Source organism: Carlito syrichta, unplaced genomic scaffold (assembly GCF_000164805.1).
Source record: "Carlito syrichta isolate Samal-C Ts95f unplaced genomic scaffold, Tarsius_syrichta-2.0.1 Scaffold306628, whole genome shotgun sequence".
Classification (NCBI taxonomy): Eukaryota; Metazoa; Chordata; class Mammalia; order Primates; family Tarsiidae; genus Carlito; species Carlito syrichta.
In genome coordinates this window covers 36,810-56,548 of record NW_007250724.1, presented here as the reverse complement: position 1 = coordinate 56,548, position 19,739 = coordinate 36,810, and the positions used below count along the sequence as shown (strand labels likewise).

Below are 19,739 nucleotides of genomic sequence, written 5' to 3'. Positions count from 1 at the left end.
AAAAAAAAAAAAATTAGCTGGGCATGGTGGTGTGCACGTATAGTTCCAGCTAGTTGGAAGGCTGAGGTGGAAGGATCACCTGAACCCAGCAGGTTGAGGCTGTAGAGGCCGTAAGCATGCCACTGCACTCCAGCCTGGGTGATGGAATGAGACTCATACTCTAAAAAAGAAAAAAAAAAGAAAAGAAAATCTGAACCTTCAGAATTGGGTGGGAATTTAGTAGGTGAGGACATTCTAGCTAGGAATAAATAGCATATAGAAGAATACGGAGACAGGAAAATGCAAGGCATGTATTTCAGGAAAAAAAAATCTCTCAAACAGTATTTTTCCTCTGCTTTCACACCATCACAAAAACAATCAACACAGAAGAACACTTCTGTGACCAAATGTGTGGATTTTTCCCTGCACACCAAGGAGAGGACACTAATTGGGTGTCTCCAATTCAATTCCCACATTACTTTCAGGTAGAGTTAGATCCCATAGGTTGAAGGCTCAGACCTCAAGACTAGTCCTCACTCCAGACACCAGTTGGAAGTGTGGCCTCTGAACTTCTGACCCACTGGCTTCAAACTAAGGTTCTCACAATTCCTTCTTTGGGTTCGATTAATTTGCTAGAGTGGGTCACAGAACTCAGGGAAAACCTTAAGTTTACTGGTTACTATAAAGTCTATTGCAAAGCACACAGATTGAAGAGATGCCTAGGTCAAAGTAAGGAAGTAAGGGATACAGAGCTTCTGTGCCCATAGCGCGCTACCACACTCGGCTAATTTTTGTGATTTATTGTAGAGACGAGGTCTCATCAAGTTGCCCAGGCTGGTCTCGAACCCTTGGGCTCAGGCAATTCACTTGACTCAGACTCCCAAAGTGCTGGGATTACAGGCTGAGCCACCGAGCCTGGCCCCTGCTGATTTTTTGATTTACTGTAGAGATGAGGTCTCGTCATATTGCCCAGGCTGGTCTCAAACCCATGGGGCTCAGGCAGTCCTCTCACTTCAGTCTCCCAAAGTGCTGGGATTATAGGTGTGAGCCACTGCACCTGGCCTCAAACTGTTTTTCTTTTCTTTTTTTTTTTGAGTTGGAGTCTCACTCTGTCACCCGGACTGGAGTGCAGTGGCCACTCCCGGTCACCGCAGCCTCGACCTGCTGGGCTCCTGTGATCCTTCCGCCTCAGCTTTCCAAGTAGCTGGAACTACAGGTGTGCACTACCACGCCCGGCTCATTTTCTGATTTATTGTAGAGATGAGATCTCACCAAGTTGCCCAGGCGGGTCTCGGACCCGTGGGCTCAGGCAATCCACTCACCCCAGCCTCCCAAAGGTGCGGGATTACAGGCTGAGCCACTGAGCCCGGCTTATTTATTTTTTTAAATTTTTTGAGTTGGAGTCTCACTCTGTCACTCACTCCAGACTGCAGTAGTATGATCACGGCTCACCGCAGCCTCGACTTTCTGGGCTCAGACGTTCTTCTCACCTCTGTCCATCTAGCAGCTGGGATTGCAGCTGTGCACCTCCACGCCTGGCTAATTTGTTTGTTTGTTTTTGAGTTGGAGTCTCACTCTGTCACCCAGACTGGAGTGCAGTGGCCGCTCCCGGCCACCGCAGCCTCGACCTGCTGGGCTCCGGCGATCCTTTCGCCTCAGCCTTCCAAGCAGCTGGAACTACAGGCGCGCGCTACCACGCGCCTCATTTTGATTTTATTGTAGAGATGGTCTCGCCAAGTTGCCCAGGCAGGTCTCGAACCCGCGGGCTCAGGCAATCCACTCACCTCAGCCTCCCAAAGGCGCCGGATTACAGGCTGAGCCACCGAGCCCGGCTCTTTTGGGTTTTTTTTTTTTGAGTCAGAGTCTCGCTCTGTTGGCCAGGCTGGAGTGCAGGGGATCCTTCCGCCTCAGCCTTCCAAGTGACCGGAACTACAGGCGCGCGCTGCCACGCCCGGCTAACTTTTTTGATTTTTATCGTAGAGACGAGGTCTCGCAAGTTGCCCGCGCTGGTCTCGAGCCCGCGGGCTCAGGCAATCCACTCGACTCGGGCTTCCAAAGTGCTAGGATTACAGGCTAAGCCACCGAGCCCGGCCTCCAGGCTGGTCTTGAACTCTCTAGCTCAAGCAATCCTGCGGCCTCGGGCTTCCAAAGTGCTGGTATGACTGCTGTGAGTAACCACGCCAGGCCACTTTCCATGCTTTGACACACGCAGGCCACTTTCCATGCTTTGACAAGCTCTCCCACGCGGTGGCGTAAACCGAACAAGATGAAGAGAGCCCAAAAGGATCGTGACCGTTTGGATACCGACTGCATTTGCGGGGCGCGGCCCGCGGTCAGCTCCAAGGCTCTCGCGGTGGTTGGCTGAAGGAAAACTTCCGCAGGCACTTCCGACTTCCATTCCACCCTGAGCTTCGGTGATTGGCTGGGGTGGTCGAGCGCGAGCCCTCCCGGGAGTTGTAGTTCCTGAGGCCTGCTTGGGGATGCCGGGAAGGACTGTTGATTAGGGGGCTCCAAGCAGCGGTTGCGCTTGGTCGTGGCTGTTGGCACCATGTCCCGCGTGTCGGTGCCCTGTCATGTGAAAGGCACCGTAGCCCTGCAGGTAGGCGACGTGCGGACCTCCCAAGGCCGGCCTGGCGTGCTGGTCATCGATGTCACCTTCCCCAGCGTCGCGCCCTTCGAGGTGAGCAAGCCCTGTGGGCGCGACCCAGGCTCCCGGGCGCATGAATTTAATCATTTACAGGAAAACCTCTTCAGTATTCCCTATCCCATGAATTTAATCATTTACAGGAAAGCCTCTTCAGTATTCCCTATTCCCGCAAACTTGCTAATCATTCATTTATTCCTTCAGTTAACACATTTCCTAGAAACAGAGGTTCCTGTCCTGTTATCTTCAACGACTTTTACCCATACTCAGGACAACGCTGGCATGGAGGTGCCAGAGAGTAAGCTAGGTCGTTAAGCTAGTAAGCTGAAAATACCAAATAGTGAATCAAGTAGAGGTTAGTTTATCCCTGGCCACAGTTGGGGATTGTTAAATAATGATTTACCCCAAAACCTGTCTCCTCCCCCATTCCTATAATCCCTGCCAGAGGTCAAGTATCTCCCAATGTTGCACTTCCACATCAGCTGACAGAGTGACTGGACACTCATGACATGACCTCAATATAGAGTACAAAACCTACCTCTAATAGTCTGGCATGCAGAGCCACTCTGTCTCTGCATCCTAGCTGAAACTCCACCCCGTGCACTTTGCCCTGTATTGTATGGTTAACCTCCAAGCTGTTGCTTACTATCAGTTGAGAAACTTAAATAAAGGGCCCAGCCCTGGATATCCTGATTTAGTAAATTTGAGGGGGAGCCTGGACACCTGTATTAAAAATAAATTTTTTAGGCTGGGTGCAGTGACCCACCCCGATAATCCCACACTTTGGGAGGCCGAGGTGAGAGGATTGCCTGAGGCCAAGGGTTTGAGACCAGCCTGGGTAACTTAAAGAGATCTCATCTCTACAATAAATAAAAAAATTAGCCAGGCATGGTGGCATGTGCCTGTATTTCCAGCTACTTGGAAGGTTGAGCCCAGCAGGTTGAGGCTGCGGTGGCTGTGAGTGTGCCACTGCACTCCAGCCTGGTGACAGAGTGAGACTTGAACTCAAAAAGAAAAAATAAATTATTTTCCCTTGGGTAATTCTGATGAGTATCCAGTGATAAGAACTGCTGCTGTAACCAGGCTGATTCACAGTGGCACACCAGGTTCTCTCATCCTCTGGTGCTTCTTTGTATATGTTACTTTTACGCTATCTACATTTCCTGGTCCACTTGAACTCCTCTTCAGGCCTCTTATGTATATTTTTTGCCTTCTCCAGGGTTAGGACTCTGACCTCTAGTAGCATTTTGGACACATGGCAATATCTGCAGTCATGGCTTGTTTGCATGACCTACTTATTTAGATTGTAAGCACCTCCAGGAAAGCAGAATTGTCTTTGGGGTCTCAGTGATGCTTGTTGAAATAGTTTAGTGGAAGAGTACTTCCAAAAGGAGGGAGGAAATGGTGCCTTTGAGCCTTTCAGGCCCTGAACCTGGGTCTGATTTGTTGTGATGGGTTGTGGGTGCTCTAGTTGCAGGAGATCATGTTTAAGAATTACTACACAGCCTTTTTGAGCATTCGTGTCCGTCAACATACCTCAACGCATGCACCGACCAAGTGGGTGACCTGCCTGCGGGACTATTGTCTGATGCCTGACCCACACAGTGAGGAAGGAGCCCAGGAGTATGTATCGCTGTTCAAGCACCAGGTCAGCTGGGCTTCAACATGGCCAGGGCAGCTCAGAGGAAACTTGCAGGAGGTGTGGGGATTGGGTCAGTATATCAGGAAGGAAGAAGGGGGACAAGTCTGGCCTGAGTTGTGACTTTCAGGCAAGTACCTTGAAGAAACTACTACTGTTTCCATCCCAAAGGCTTGGGGAGGCGGCATCTTGCCTCATTGCTGGTTGGGAGGCTCCTAGGCAGTGAACTGGGTCCTTGCTGGGTCCTTGTTTATGTGTATGTCAGATGCTGTGTGACATGGCCAGAGTCCTTGAGCTACGTCTGATTCTGCGGCAGCCATCACCCCTGTGGCTGTCTTTTACGGTGGAAGAGTTGCAGATCTACCAGGAGGGACCAAAGGTAAGTGACTAGCTTACAGCTGTTGGCTGGCCCCTTCCTAGGAAGATTTCAGCTACGACTGAGAGAGCTGGGGTGCTGGGATGGGTGATGAGTGCAGATTGTGACTCAGAAGAAGGCCTTGATGGAGGTTAACTGGGTGAGAATGCTGGAAGCTCATGATGAGAGGTGAGGCCATGTCCCCATATCCCCTGACTTTCAGAGCTGGAGACTTTAGATGCTGGGAGATACTTCTGCTGCATGTATTTCTGAGGCCTCTTTCTGCATAGCAGAAGAACGTAGTCTGATTGTCTTCTTAGGTCTCCGTGAACTCCTTAAACAGGATTTTCCCAGTATCTGAGGCATAGTGGCCCTTTTTCTCTGCTCCCAGGACCTTGGAATCTGGTCCCAGAGAGGTCTTCCACTCTTTCTTACTCAAGGCAATATGCCTTTGATTTGCAGAGTCCTTCTGTGACCTTTCCTAAGTGGCTTTCACACCCAGTGCCCTGTGAGCAGCCTGCCCTCCTCTGTGAGGTAAGCCCTCACCCTGAAATAGTACCATGTGTGAGTGACACTGGTGTCCAGCACAGGCCCAGGTGGGCCCCATTCTGTAATAATCTGGGGCTGGACCCAGGGCCCTTGGTTTATTCTGTGCCATCTTCCTCTTGGGTGTTCTATGGGATTTGAGGACTCTTTTATATGGGCTGCCTACTGAACATGAGGCCCCAGCCTCATGTTTCACAAGTCATCTGGAAATGTTCCTGGTCTCAGCTGGAGGGCCCCTAGCCCAACTTGGCCTTCCCGGAGCCCTAGGGGTATTGCTGGGAGAGACCCATGGCCACTGACCCCTCTTTCTGGAGCAGGGTCTCCCAGACCCCAGCAGAGTATCCTCCGAGGTGCAGCAGATGTGGGCACTGACAGAGATGATCCGGGCCAGTCACACGTCGGCGAGGATTGGCCGCTTTGATGTAAGTGTTGCTTCCCTCTGCTTGGCTTGCATTGCCCTGAGCGGGTCAGACCTGATGGTCTTTTGTGTTGCAGGTGGATGGCTGTTATGACCTGAATTTGCTCTCCTACACTTGAATGATGGCTCCTAGCCAAGACATTGGCCTTTCCGTGTCCACCCAGGCTTGGTTTGGGCCACCAGAGGCCGAAGTGTGTTCCCTGTGCATTCTGAATGTTGCCTGCATGCCTGTTTTGTCTGGGTCACATTCACAGATTCAAGTTCCTTAAGGGCTTACTGTGTTGCTTCAGCATGAGCTCCTGACAGGGGCTGTCTGTCTTTGCCTGGCTGCCACCCAATTCTTCTTTCTTCTACCCTAAAAACACTCCACTTCTACTTAGTAAGAATCCTCGAGTGCCCTCTGCCCTCCTGCCAACACATACACCCCTGTCTTCTGCCTGCTCCCTCACCCTCAGTGCAATTCCACTACTCTGATGCACTAGAACCTGCTCCATCTAACCTGAAAGGCCAAGATTAGGAGTTTTAAGAAACAGAAACCCCATTTCTTCCTTTGCGCCCCCTAGTGGCCTCCTTTCCCTTTGTGTTGTGCCACAAAAATAAATGTCTAAACTCTTCTGATGCTTGCCTAGGAAGCAAAGCTGAGGATTTGGGTGTCCTGAGTTCCTCGGTCCTTGAACTAGCTCCTGGATGGATGTTCAAATGGGTGTGCCCATTAGGCCTGGGCCGGTTCCTCTGGCAAGGCTGGGACCTTAGAATGAGAGCTGGGACCTGTCTGCCATCTGACACAGCCCAAAGCACATCCATGTCCCTTCTCCCAGTTGCCCCTTTCCAAGAGTCATGATGAGGGGTCAACTTTGGTGTGGGGGTAGGTCCAAGTAAGGGTTCTCATTGGTGCCTTTTAAGAGGCAGGGGTCCTCCATTACCTTTGACTAACCACTGAATGATGCGGGCTGCTCTTCATGTGAGAAGCTTGTGAGAAAATCCTGTTTCCTTCTGGTTCTTCCTGGCTTTGCCTCTGGGGACTATTATGAAGCAGTACTGCAATGTCTGGGACCTGGAAAATTGGACATGTGTGTGACCCAACAGTTTCCTGGGGGAAATTCAGCAGCCTTTTAATGGTCACCCTCTGCTCTCACTCGAGTTCTCACTTACTTAGTTCCACTCATGTTCTGAAAGGGTGATGACCATAACCCTGTGTTCAGGGAGCAATGTGTGTGTTTGTGAGTAAAGAGGATACCACGGTGGCAGGGACCATGCTTCATTCACAGCTGTGCCCCCAGCACAGGGCCTGGTTGTGCAACAAGATCAATAAATACCTGTGGAATGAATAATTGTTCTGGCTGCCCATTTCTACTTGGTGGGAGAGCTGAGGACCCCTACATGAGGCCAGATTACCTTAGTGCCTGCCAGGATAGCTCCACCTTTCTGTGACTGCTTCACTCTCCCCATCCCCCATTTGACCTTGCACTTTTGTTGTCCTAAATGTCTGATTCAGGCCTTTCAGCCCTCTAGAACTTTGGCTCTTTCGAGGCAGGGTGGTTTAGCAAGGGGAGGTCTAGCAGCCCAATCAGCTCTGGACTGCCAGACCTACCCTGAATAAATAGCTAGCGGAAAGCGCCCGAGGCTGTTTCCCTGTGGTTTGGAGTCCCAGCACTCCCTGCTGTAAATCCCAGCCTGCCCTCGGGACTGCCCGCCTCCTCTTATGAAACTCTGGGCGGTAGAGCGACCTGTCCGAGTAGGGACTCGGACTACATCTCCCGGCGTGCCTGGCACAATAGTGGCCTCTGTGCGCCGTCTGCCTCGGTTGCAGGCGACAATGCGGCAGGCTGTGAGCATGGTGTCCCTTCTGGGCTTTCGCCTGCAGGCACTCTCATCGGCCCTGGGTCGTCCGCTCAGTTGCACACAGGTGGGAGAGAGGGTGCTGGGGTTTGGTGCTGATCTTGGAAGGAAGGTGGGGGAGGGAGGCGGTCGAGTGCTAGGGCCCTGGTGGCACTAAGCCTGGCTGCCTGCAGGATGTACTTCGCAGGACACCACTCTATGATTTCCACCTGGCCCACGGCGGGAAAATGGTGGCGTTTGCGGGTTGGAGTCTGCCAGTGCAATACCGGGATAGTCACGTGGACTCGCACCTGCACACACGCCGGCATTGCTCACTCTTTGATGTGTCTCATATGCTGCAGGTGAGCCAGGGGAATACAACTGGCCACGAGATCAGGCCTTCCTCCATGTTCACAGTGGTGCACTTCTCAGCTTTGTTTGCTGGGATCTAGATTCTGGGGACAGCCTTCCCAGAAGAGCTAGAGGTCTTGAGGTTGTCATGGATAGCCTGTGGCCCCTAGGAAATTAACTCAGAGGGTCATTCAATCATCTCTCTAATCTTTCTAGCCTGCTCCCACTAAGAAGTGTGCCTTAATATCCTGGGCTGACACCCACTCTCATCTACTGTGCTGGGTGTTGGTTTGAAAAAGGGGTTATTTCAAGAAAGTGCAGGTTCTCTTGAGTTCCCTGACCTCCTTCAGTCACACCCTGTACTGGGGGATGTGGGAAATTAGAAGATGGGCCTTTGCCACCTGTAGAATCAAAAGACTGGTCATCTAGACTATGCTATGGATGACTAGAAGGATACCTCCTTGTCTAGTGGCCTGAGGCTTTCAATCTCTTCCCCAGACCAAGATACTTGGTAGAGACCGCGTGATGCTGATGGAGAGTCTAGTGGTTGGAGACATTGCAGAGCTAAGGCCTAACCAGGTAGGCCCTTCTTTTATTTCTGCTCAATGAGTGTTCTTAGTCACGAGCCACCAAACCAGCTGAGTTTCTGCCTCAGGCTTGGAGGCAGAGATGAGTCAGACAGAGCTTCTTGGGGCTTACAGTCTTGGGAGACAGAGTGCCTGAGTCATTTCCAGACACTCAGCCATTTGCAGGGAGGAACCTATCCTAGCCTCACTGCTTCAGGATAGGAGGCCAGAAAACCAAGGTTAATGTGCTGCTCTCTGACCTTCAGTTTGCTATTTAAAGTGTGATCCCTAAATCAGCAGCCTCATTGTCTCTTAGGGTTTGCTAGGAATGTGAGAGGGACCCCCCAAAAAATGGAATTATTTTTTGGAGGATGGGCCCCTTGTACTACAGGCTTCCCTCACTAGGTAAGTGTTCTAGAAACCCATCAACATCAGTGTACCAGCTAGCATTGTTGTGAGTGGCTGCGTTTGACTTCAGTGAATTTGTTTTTAGATAGTCTTTCAGTGTGTTTGCCCATTTCACGATAGGTGATATATGAGCGCACCTGTCCACACTGCACTGAGTGTTCAGCAGTTTTTTTGAGTAGGAGTCTCACTTTGTCACCCAGGCTGGAGTGCAGTGGCACACTCACAGCTACTGAAGCCTTGACCTGCTGGGCTCAGGTGATACTTCCGCCTCAACCTTCCAAGTAACTGGAACCACAAGCATATGCCACCATGCCCAGCTAATTTTTTGATTTATTGTAGAGACAAGGTCTCGCCATGTTTCCCAGGCTGGTTTTGAACACCCTGGGCTCAGGCAATCCTCTCACCTCTGCCTCCAAAGTACTGGGATTACAGGGATGAGCCACCCCGCCCCAACTGTTCAGCAGTTCTTTACCAAAAATGGCATGACCCCCCCCATGCCTCACCCTCCTTATTCACCCAATGTTGCCCAAATGACGATTTTTTGTTTTTCTGGATGAAAAAGTCCTCAAAGGGGAATGTTTTGCCGATATGGAAGAGGCAAAGCAAAAAATGGCAAAAGCACTAAAAAACATCAAAATCCACAAGTTCAAAAGTGGTTTTGAGAAGTAGAAAAAGCATCTCAGCTGGGCATGGTGGCTCATGCCTGTAATCCCAGCACTTTGGGAAGTGGAAGAGAGAGGATTGCCTGAGCCCATAGGTTTGAGACCAACCTGGGCAACATGGTGACACTTCGTCTCTACAATAAATAAAAAAATTAGCTGGGCGTGGTGGTGCACACCTGTAGTTCCAGCTACTTGGAAAGCTGAAGCGGGATTGCCTGAACCCAGCAGGCTGAGGCTGGGGTGGCTGTTAGCGTGCCACTGCATTCCAGCCTAGGTGATAGAGTGCGACTCCAACTTAAAAAAGAAAAAAAGAGCTGGGCTCAGTGGCTCAGCCTATAATCCCACACCTTTGGGAGGCTGAGGTGAGTGGATTGCCTGAGCCCGCGGGTTCGAGACCCGCCTGGGCAGCAAAACCTCATCTCTACAGTAAATCAAAAAATCAGCCAGGCGTGGTAGCGCGCGCCTGTAATTCCGGCTACTCGGAAGGCTGAGGTGGAAGGATCGCCAGAGCCCAGCAGGTCGAGGCTGTGGTGGCCGGGAGCGGCCACTGCACTCCAGTCTGGGCGACAGAGTGAGACTCCAACTCAAAAAAAAAAAAGAAAGAAAGAAAGGAAAAGTTTCTCAGTAGGAATATCACATCAAACGGAGAATACTTTGAAGGTGACTGAAATTTAAACATGTGAGAATAAATGCACAATGTTTCATAAGTTAATTCTGGGCTTTTTTTGTGTGTTCTCCCTTGTATACTCTCAGTTGCTTCTCTATATCTGCTGAATCAGAACCTTTATTATAATAAGATCCCCAGGTGATTCATGTGACCTCTCAACCTCAGACTCTTCGTCCATATAGTGGGGAGGCTAAGGCCAATATTTTGGGGGTATTGCCATGGAGTGCTTGGGAGAGTCTAGGATCATCAAGATGGACTTTGAAGCTTTTTTCCTGTGGGTTGGGGCATGGGCTGAGATGTCCAGGTCTTAGTGGGATGAGGCAGCAGGTCCCAGGTATCATAGACTAAATGTTAGATGGGGCTCTCAGTACAGAGTGGGGAGCAGTGCAGAGGCCCCACCAGATCAGGGAGGCCCCCAAGGTAGGGAGGGGGTGAAAACACTCAGTGAATGAGGATCAAAGACCTTGGAATTGGGCCCAGGCTTGCACACCCTGAGCCCTTCACATAAGGGTTCCTAAGTTTGTGGTGGTTAAGTGGTCCAGGGGTGTATTTCTGGCTCACTCTTGGCCTTGACCTCCGGGACCCGAAGGCAAAGATGTAGAGCATCTCCACTTTGGCACTAGGGAACACTGTCGCTGTTTACCAATGAGGCTGGAGGCATCTTGGATGACTTGATTGTGACGAACACTTCTGAAGGACACCTCTATGTGGTGTCCAACGCTGGCTGCTGGAATAAAGACTTGGTCCTCATGCAGGTATAGCCTCTCTGTCTTCTAGGCATCTTGTGTTCCTTGTTCACAGAGCAGCATCCTCGTTGTTCAGGACAGTCTTGGCACAGACAAAGACCTCAGAAAATGACTCTTTGAATGAACAGCTAGAAGACTCGCGCAGGCCCTCTGTGAAGCATGCCAGGTTTGGTGGTACTAGGGGAGGTAAAGGTGACTTTGACCCCTAAGTGAGCATCCTTTGGTAAGGTTTTTTTTTTGTGTGTGTGTGTGTGGTGGGGGGCAGACCTGAGCTTGGGTCATCTCTACCACTTAGTAGTATGTGGCCTTGTAAGATGGGAACCAGCCCACTAGCTTATCTTTTTTTCTCCCTTCTTTTCTTCCTCTTTTCTATCTTATTGCCCAACTCTGCAGTGTCCAGCCCATGGTAGGTGCTCAGTGGCCCTAGATGCTGATGTATTGTTTCTTTCCTTTCAGGAAAAGGTCAGGGAGCTTCAGAACCAGGGCAGAGATGTGGGCCTGGAGGTGGTGCATAATGCCCTGCTGGCCTTGCAAGGTGAGAGTACTGGACTGGGGTTGGAGCTAAAATTTGCCTTCTGGCTTCATTGACTGTTTACCACAGAGGCCATACCAAGGTGTGGATGGGGTGATATTTGTGTGCTATAATTCTAAATTTGGTCTCTTGTCCTTTGCAAACCTGCCACAAAACTCCATGAGCTAGGGACGTAGTCATCTTAAACTACTTCCAGAGTAAGAATTACTCAGGGCTTATTCTGGTCTCTGAGTAAGGGCTACAGTCCAGCTTTTGAGGGATGCTAGGACCTGGATACTTGGTCACTGGCTCCCTGGGTTCAGGCCCCACTGCGGCCCAGGTGCTGCAGGCTGGCGTGGCAGATGACCTGAGGAAACTGCCCTTCATGACCAGTGCTGTGATGGAGGTGTTTGGTGTGTCTGGCTGCCGTGTGACCCGCTGTGGCTACACAGGAGAGGATGGTGTGGAGGTATGTCAAGAAGTGGGTCTAGGGCAGTACAGGGTACAAGACTGAGTAGCAGCTGCCCACCTACTCTCTGGTGTTTCATGCAGATCTCAGTGCCGGCTGTAGGGGCTGTCCACCTGGCAACAGCTCTGCTAGAAAACTCAGAGGTGAAGCTGGCAGGGCTAGCAGCCAGGGACAGCTTGCGCCTGGAGGCAGGCCTCTGCTTGTATGGGAATGACATTGATGAACACACGACACCTGTGGAAGGCAGCCTCAGTTGGACATTGGGTGAGCTGGGCCAGCACTCGAGGACGGGTTCCTGAAGGGTGGGGTTGACCCTTAATGAGACCAGCCAGCCCATCACCGCTGCTAAGATTGTATAGCGTGGAGCAAGTGATTCAGCACTCCTTGAGCTTTCATTCTCTCAAGGTGCCACTGTGGCTTTGCCCATTAGAAACTGCCTTAGCAGGTAGGCAGCATGGCCTCCAGGGGGTAGGAGGTGGTTGGCTGACTTGACAGCAGTGCAGGGAAGGAATAGAGCCTGGGGAGTAACCCAAGTGAAGGGGACCTTGATGCCAGATGGATATCACTTGGGGTTTTTGTAGCTAGGGCTTCTTGTAGCTAGGGCTTCTATGGGCTGTGGCTTATGTGTCATGTGTCATGCTCCAGGGAAGCGCCGACGAGCTGTTATGGACTTCCCTGGAGCCAAGATCATTGTTCCTCAGCTGAAGGACAAGGTGCAGCGGAGGCGTGTGGGATTGATGTGTGAGGGAGCACCAATGCGGGCACACAGTGCCATCCTGAATATGGAGGGTACCATGATTGGTAGGTGGACCAGGGAAGATGGAGAGTGCTTGTCTCTCACAGGAGGGTGGTGCTGACACATGGCTTATACCTGGACAGGTATGGTGACCAGTGGATGCCCCTCGCCCTGCCTGAAGAAGAATGTGGCGATGGGCTATGTGCCCTGGGAATATAGTCGGCCAGGGACAACGCTGCTGGTGGAGGTGCGGCGGAAGCAGCAGATGGCTGTGGTCAGCAAGATGCCCTTTGTGCCCACACACTATTACATCCTCAAGTGAAGATGACCCTTAAGTGATGATGACAGCAGGGCCGTCCTCTTAGGAGTCTTGCTCTGGGTAGCATTCTACAAGGGGTTAGGAGGCTGGACAGAATTCACTGGGGGTGGACAGCTACATTGGAGGCTGGTTCTATCTGTCAGGAAGAAGGGGCCATACCTTATATTCTCCCCACCCAACCCATGCCTTTCCAACTTCAGGATCCCATTTGAGTGATGGACTAGCTCACCCAGTATCCTGTTTCAGTCCATAATCCCACTGATGCCCGCAGGTGGGAAATAAGAAGCACTGATTCTGTAATCTCTCTTACTCTGCCAAGGGCTGGCTGTGGAGCAAAGGCTCATCTTTGTGAGGGGAGGGGATAAAACCTGCCCAACCTACCTCACCACAGTTTCTCACATTGCAAACAGTTACTATCATGGGCAGTTTGCTTTCCATGAATGCAAACTGTTGCCTCTTCCTGGGCAGGAATGATTCCTGACTCACAGTATGGCTGCTATGCCTGTGTGTAAACTTGGGGAGGGCTGAGTCAGAGTCGTCTTAACCTGCTGTCCAGTAGCAAACCATGGCATGCTCACCACCTGTTCTGAGCCCCAGGGCTATTGTAGGGCAAGCTGGGCTTCTTCCTGGACTTATCTTATTACCCTGGGCTGACCTTTACCTCTGGAACTCATTACTGAACTCCACTGAGTCCTGAAAAAAAAATTAAACCTTATTTGCCACATTCTCTGGCTTCATTGTTCTTTGTTCACAGGGTTTTTCTGAAGTGCCAACTCAATGCCTCGAAGACAGGCTTGGAATACGTCCTCCTTAAGGCCAGGTCTATAAGAACAGGGATATTGCCCCAGTTGGGCACCCCCATCACTGCTCCTCTAGTGGTGTCACCTTTCCATACCTGTAAGTTTGTTGAATCTGGGTCTTGAGGTGCAACAACCTCTAGGATGTTCCCTCTCCAACTGCCCCTGTGCACGCATACCCCTGTGCTGTCTGAATAACCACACAATTGATGCACTTCTGTGTTTAATAAGCCACATCCTTGGTTGAGCCTGGGGTGAAATGTAAGACTCTGATTCTGTTTGTAGTGGTGTTAGTGGGCAGGCCTGGGGGTGCGAAGACCATCATCTTGACAGCCGGAAGACATCTTTGGAGTGGGTACATGTGCATTAACTCAGTGCATTCCCATTTCCAGTGTACCTCTGCCACATATACAGCTTAGACAAAGGCAGCCAGATGGAAATGTGACATCCAGTAGACAGGAAGCAAGCAGTGGGACACTAAGCTGGTTGGCCCAGCAGAGGGAGGCAGTAATAGGGCCCTCAGGGAAGGAGGCAGGTTCAGGGCTTAATAATGCTTTCAGGAATCAGTGTTTCTGTATGGGCATTTGCCACCCACAGATTTGAAAGCTCCCCTGGCCCACTGTGAAAGTGGCGGGGCTGTCTGGCTTGTGGCTCATTTCTATTAAGAATTCCTGGAGGATGAGATGATGCTAGTGGGGAGGAGCTGAGCCCATGGGCTCTTAGGATGAGGACCCTGTTTGTACTAGGGTCCAGATGCGAAATAAGGCTGTGGGGCATGATGAGGCTTCTTTGTACTAACTGCTTAGTACTTCCCTATGAGGGGCAAGGTACAGACCCCAAGTTCCATGGGCACTTAGCAGTGGGGGTAGGAGGCCACCCAGGGGTTCAGCTGGTAGGCTCTGCCTCTTTCAAGTACCTAACTTACTTTCGAGAAGGATTGAGAGGAATATGAGTAGGACAGTTAGGAGATGACAATTTCCTTTGCTTGGCTCACACCTGGAAAGCTCTGGTTGAGCCAGGGAGGTGGATGTCTGGTGACTCCATCTGGATAGTGCCAGCAGGGACAACCTGTCTTATACTTCAATAACCAGTTAAGGAACCATAGAGTATAAGGCCTGGCCCAGGCCAGGATTCCCTGGCTCTCTGCTAACAAAGCAAAACCAGAGAAAATCAGGAAACTCAAGGCTTAGGGAAGAACAGATCTTCCTTACAAATCCCAGAGCTGGTCAACCTAAGGCTTTCTCTCAGAAGGACAAATCTTTATGGGGTCACATCCCAGGGGGATGGGAAGAGGGACAATTAAAAAAAACCGAGCAAAAAAGGAACTACTGACCTCCCCAACTCAGAAGCTTCTCCTGAGCTCTAACCCAAGATAGGAGGAACACTACTTCTCTCCTTAAGGCACCCAGATAAGGGTAGAGGCAAATTCTTCACTTGCCCAGTGCCTGGGGATGTAGGGGAAGCAAGGCCAAGGGTAGTGAAGGCCCAGCCCTCCAGGCACTGGGGTACTCCCTGCCTCCAACCCTGAGGCCCCTGAAGTTGTTCCTGGAGTCTGTTCAGCAGCTGAGCCCAGTGTAGAAGCCAGCAGACCCAGTGATGCCTCTGGAGACCCCTTTGCTGCTTTCCCTTATTCTCTGTGGGTTTTGAGAGGTTCATTTGCTGCCATTTCCCTGAAAGTGATGGAGAAAAGAGAGGGGTTATTTCATGGGCAGTAGAACAGTCCTTGAGACTGGCTCTCCCCACCCAGCTCCTTGGGGGTTGAGCTGGGTGCAGTAAGGCCACATTACAACCTAGATCTCTCTGGTGATCTCCCATAGCTCAGCCAGGGCCCACTACCCTCCCCTTTCTTCCTGGTTCCCCACCTTATAATGGCACTGCCATCCTTCCCTAGTTGTCTAAGACAGAAAACTGGGCAGTGGCAGCCTTTTTTTTTTTTTTTTTTTTTTTTTGAGTTGTAACCTCACTATGTCTCCCACGCTGGAGTGGAATGGCATGCTGCTCATGGCCATCGCAGCCTTTACCTGCTGGGCTCAGGTGATCTTTCTGCCTCAGCCTTCCATGTAGTCAGAACTACAGGTATACACTACCATGCCCAGCTAATTTTTTTTTTTTTTGAGTCAGAGTCTTACTCTGTAGCTCAGGTTTTAGTGCAGTGGCATGCTCATGGCCACCACAGTCTCAACCTATAAGGCTCAGGGGAGCCTTCCACCTCAACCTTCCAAGTAGCTGGAACCACAGATATGTGCCACCACGCCTGGCTAATTTTTTGATTTATTGTAGGGATGAGGCCTCACCATGTTGCTCAGGTTTTGAACCCCTGAGCTCAGGCAGTCCTCTCGCTTCCACCTCCCAAAGTGCTGGGATTACAGGCTTGAGTTACCACACCTGGCTAATTTTTTTTTTTAATTGCAGAGAGGAGGTCTCACCATGTTGCCCAGACTAGTCTCAAACCTGTAGGCTCAGGCAATTCTCTTGCCTCTGCCTCCCAAAGTGCTGGGATTATGGGGATGAGCCACCACATCCAGCAGTAGCAGCCTTTCTAACTGGCCTCTCGCCCTCACTGTTGGATTCCTTTATTTACTTGCCACAAAGCAGGCAGTTATAAAGGCATATTAGATCCTTTGGCCTTCTAGAGTCAGTCCTTCAATGGCCCCCTGGGCCCAACATGTTCTCATGTTCAAGCTCTAGCATCACAGTCCTATCTATTCTTCCAATATGTCACCCTTATCCTTGCCCCTTGGCTTTGTTCTATCCATTCCCTATGCCTAATACACTTTGTCACCCCAAGACCTTTGAGCTCAGCTTAAATGTCTTTCTTAGAAGAAGTCTTCTCTGACTGCCCTTGACCCTGCACTGCTGCCCTCTCCTTATAAATCTCTGGCTCACCCTGTGAGCAGGGCCTAGGTTGTTCTTGTCTTTTGGACCTAGTGTGGCCCCTGCCATGTGGTAGGGGGTTCAGAGATTAGTTGAATGAATGCCCTGATTAGCAAGTTCATGTTTTACAGATGAGGAGACTGACCCTGATGAGGTCAGTCTGTGTGCAGAGGACAGAGGCTCCTACCTTCCCATCTGAGAGGCTTGCAGGAAGTGGAATCCAACAGATCTGCCACTTCATTTCTCTGAAATTGTTCTTACTTTCTTAGCTGATGGTCTGTCACCCAGGCTGGAGTGCAATGGCACAATCATAGCTCACCACAGCCTTGACTTTCTGGGTTCAAGAGATCCTTCTGCCTTAGCCTCCTGAGTAGCTAGGACCACAGGTACATGCCACCATGCCTAGCTAATTTTTTAATTTTTAATTTTTGAAGAGATGAGATTTTACTATGTTGCCTAGGATGGGCTCAAGCAATCCTCCCGCCTCAGTCTTTAAAAGTGCTGGGATTACAGGCATGAGCCACCATGTACGATCACCTTTCTGGAATTATGACAATACCACCAACCATCCCACAGGTTGCCAAACTGCATGCTGATGGGCTGTGCAGCCTTGACGTTTGCTGCAAAGGCCACTAAACTGATGGACTTGAATCTTGAGAATTCCCCTCCCTGTCACCGGCACAGGAATGTCCTTGGATTGCCAAACATAGGGTTGGGATAGGGACAGATTTACTCACCACGAAGGAAAATGCGTGGAGCCATCAGGTGTGGATCCGTTCTGACCGCCCAGACCTGGAGACAGGAACACATCCAGAGCTGCAGCGGACTGGGGGCGGGGATCTGAGCAGGCATCAGCCCAGGTCAGGGCCATTGGCACTGTTTGGTGGTGAGTCTAGTGAGGGTCCTAAGAGACTAGTGGTATTGTCTAGTCACGATTCTAAGGAACAGTTACAATGGGATGGGTGGACTCGGGATTCTGGTGTAAAATGGTATAGTGGCATGAGTCAGGGTACAACGTTAAGTTGTGATGAGGTTCTTGGGGGACCGCGGGGAACCCAGTGGTACAGTCCGGTAAGGGTGGAGGCGGCAGCCCACAGAGATTCGTAGGGAGCCTCACCTGGGCGGTGATACAACCCGGTCACCGTGTTCCCGTAGAACCCCCAGGCAAGCTGGATGCCCAGGAGACTTAAAACCAACCACAGCAGCAGCAACTTGAAGAGGGTCACGCGCATGTCTTGCGCCTCCCATTCCCGCAAGAACTCGCTGCCCAGGGCGCCCAGCGCACCCAGTACCGTGGCCGGCAGAGCCTGCAAAGACTGCCCAGACCAGGGCTCCGCCATGACAGGCCCGTGCCCCGCCCGGGGTACTGTCACCGTAGTTCCCACGACGCAGGCGTGAGGTCTTCCGGGGTCAAGCCTGTTCGTGCGCACGCGTAAACCCGGCAGGGAGGGGCCTACTTCACTAGCTTGAAGAGTTGGCAGTTTGGGGTGGAGTGTTAAAACGGCGCACGCGCACCTAGCCCCACCCTACTTGCTTAAAAGACGAGTGACCCCGGGAGCATAAAATAGCAACCAGGTCTTTTATAGCCCGAGAGTTCCCGTGATGCCCCACGCGGCTGCGACGATTGGTTAAGCGTCTTGCTTTTAGGGCGTGGACGCACTCCTGAGCAATCGGGATTGAGTAGAGTGCGCGCGCGTGCGCGGGACCGCGACTGAAGCCGGCTCGAGCCCGCTGGGCGCTCGGGGGCGCGCACGTCGCTCTCCGCCCTCCCGCCGCCGCCCGCCCTCGCTCGCGCTCCCCGCCCGCCGCCCGCGGTCCTCCGTCGGTTCTTTCGTTAGTCCCCTGTCTCGTCTCCAGCTTACCAGTCTTCATCTCCGAGCTTGCGACTCGCGAACAGGGATCTTCGGCGAAAAGAGGCTAGACTCAAAGTCGTTGCTTGAGGTGAGCAGAAGGGTTCCCTCCAGGCGCCGCGGCGCCCCAGGCCCGCTCAGCACTCTTCCGGCCGCCAGCCAGCCGCCCCGCCGCGGCCGCACCCCACCTGCTGCTCCCAGCCGGCCGCCCCTGGCCCCTGACCCTGACTCCCGGCCCTGGCCCCGCGCCCCGAGGCGGCGGCCCCGCCCGCGCAGTCCCCGGAAGCGCGCCCGGTCGCCTCCAGTGCCCCTTCCCCCGCCCTGCCGGGCCTGGTGGAGCCCAAGCCGCCCGCCCGCGGTCCCCGGCGCTTCCTCTCCGGGCTGCGCCGAGCAGGGCGGGGACTCTGGGCCGGGACCCGCGACCGCGCGGTGTAGCCAGCCGCTGCAAAGTGCGCGTGGCTGTCGGAGTTGAAATAGGAAAGAAACTCTTTACAACTCCATTTTGCCTTTTATATTTAATGTGAAATGTGAATAACCATTTAAACGGATTGAAGTCCAGTTATGCTTTGGATAGATTTTCTTCTTTTAATGTATTATTCTTGGAGATTGTGCAAGTTAAAGATTGTGTTGAAAGCTTAGGGGTTAGGACTGTCAGTATCGAGGGAAAAAGGATATTTTCCAGTTAAAAAATTATAAATGATTTAAGCGATGTTGCATTGAAATAGCTTCAGTTTTGCTCACTCTAAGTTACAATTTTGACTAGGAATCACCTGAACATCTGTACTTACTGATTTGATCCACAGATTCGGGTCGTTTTCATCAGATAGCACTACTTTGCATCCAATTGATTTGGTCAAAAACCATGTTTAGTGGTTTATGGTGGACAGTTGGTAATCTTTTCACCTGATTGGTTCCACTTGTGTTTTTTTTTAATAGTTCTGAATTTTAACTTGTACCTCTGTTGGTGAACTTGTTTGATTATTTTTGTCTTTAAGACAGTCTTTTGAAATAAATGTTTCTTGCAGATGTGTAATTAGATTATAGTGCTCTCTGCCAAATCTGAAGGGGAAAAATATAAAAAAAACACCCATATTTTAAAGTATTATATGTGGTGAGAATTTCTCGGCCACTTAGTGTCACATACCCCCGATATGTAATGTTTCGTGTGGATTGTTGTCACCTTAGACATGACTAGATGCTGGAGATACTATTTTTGAGCAGTTGACACAAGTGACATGGTTTGGACTGAAAAAACCAGTTCTTAACTGTAAAGAATGACTTATTGAGGGATCTCTTTTGATAAATTGTTTTAATTGGTTCCAGCTACTTTTGTGGAACACTGATGGCTGTTGGGGACATAAAACATAGAAAATGCAGCTTGACT

General features: G+C 51.1%; 3 protein-coding genes across 8 annotated transcripts in view; 2 read left to right on the top strand and 1 right to left on the bottom strand.

Moving 5' to 3' along the window:
- TCTA (T-cell leukemia translocation altered) overlaps positions 1–18,060 on the bottom strand; it is a 19,898-nt gene extending 1,838 nt beyond the window's left edge. Inside the window, exons 1-5 of one of the 2 annotated variants that reach the window (XR_002482253.1) lie at positions 17,623–18,060; positions 17,243–17,297; positions 14,886–15,301; positions 13,496–13,503; positions 13,015–13,028 (exon numbers count right to left, since the gene is read on the bottom strand). Coding sequence is in view for 1 of the 2 variants with exons in the window: in XM_008063159.2 (XP_008061350.1) it covers positions 15,259–15,301; positions 17,243–17,297; positions 17,623–17,845 (321 nt within the window). In the remaining variant the exon portion in view is untranslated. Of the gene's footprint in view, positions 1–13,014; positions 13,029–13,495; positions 13,504–13,841; positions 15,302–17,242; positions 17,298–17,622 lie in introns of those variants that run through there. The other variant, XM_008063159.2, reaches the window with a different exon arrangement.
- Positions 2,436–6,909, top strand: NICN1 (nicolin 1). Of its 2 annotated transcripts, XM_008063164.2 has the most exons (6): positions 2,436–2,659; positions 4,095–4,271; positions 4,528–4,641; positions 5,080–5,151; positions 5,481–5,585; positions 5,659–6,909. In XM_008063164.2, the coding sequence occupies exons 1-6, from the start codon at positions 2,528–2,530 to the stop codon at positions 5,698–5,700; spliced, it is 642 nt and encodes a 213-aa protein (XP_008061355.1). In that variant the 5' UTR covers positions 2,436–2,527; the 3' UTR covers positions 5,701–6,909. The 2 variants fall into 2 exon arrangements, with proteins under 2 accessions (XP_008061355.1, XP_021570756.1); XM_021715081.1 differs by lacking the exon at positions 4,528–4,641 and having other exon boundaries at positions 2,440–2,659.
- Positions 7,166–13,558, top strand: AMT (aminomethyltransferase). 4 transcript variants are annotated; one of them, XM_008063160.1, is made up of 9 exons: positions 7,166–7,487; positions 7,594–7,761; positions 8,249–8,329; positions 10,677–10,808; positions 11,256–11,334; positions 11,634–11,779; positions 11,863–12,043; positions 12,425–12,580; positions 12,659–13,558. In XM_008063160.1, the coding sequence occupies exons 1-9, from the start codon at positions 7,284–7,286 to the stop codon at positions 12,835–12,837; spliced, it is 1,326 nt and encodes a 441-aa protein (XP_008061351.1). In that variant the 5' UTR covers positions 7,166–7,283; the 3' UTR covers positions 12,838–13,558. The 4 variants fall into 4 exon arrangements, with proteins under 4 accessions (XP_008061351.1, XP_008061353.1, XP_008061352.1 ...); XM_008063163.1 differs by lacking the exon at positions 7,594–7,761 and adding an exon at positions 7,817–7,884 and having other exon boundaries at positions 7,398–7,487; XM_008063162.2 differs by lacking the exon at positions 7,594–7,761 and having other exon boundaries at positions 7,337–7,487.
- Positions 18,061–19,739: the final 1,679 nt, after the last annotated feature.

Coding starts and splice junctions, on each gene's coding strand:
- NICN1 (XM_008063164.2), top strand. CDS start 2,528: ATGTCCCGCGTGTCGGTGCCCTGTCATGTGAAAGGCACCGTAGCCCTG. Junction 4,272..4,527: donor TATCGCTGTTCAAGCACCAG/GTCAGCTGGGCT, acceptor TGTGTATGTCAG/ATGCTGTGTGACATGGCCAG. Junction 5,152..5,480: donor AGCCTGCCCTCCTCTGTGAG/GTAAGCCCTCAC, acceptor TTTCTGGAGCAG/GGTCTCCCAGACCCCAGCAG.
- AMT (XM_008063160.1), top strand. CDS start 7,284: ATGAAACTCTGGGCGGTAGAGCGACCTGTCCGAGTAGGGACTCGGACT. Junction 7,488..7,593: donor GTCCGCTCAGTTGCACACAG/GTGGGAGAGAGG, acceptor GGCTGCCTGCAG/GATGTACTTCGCAGGACACC. Junction 11,335..11,633: donor TGCCCTGCTGGCCTTGCAAG/GTGAGAGTACTG, acceptor CCCTGGGTTCAG/GCCCCACTGCGGCCCAGGTG.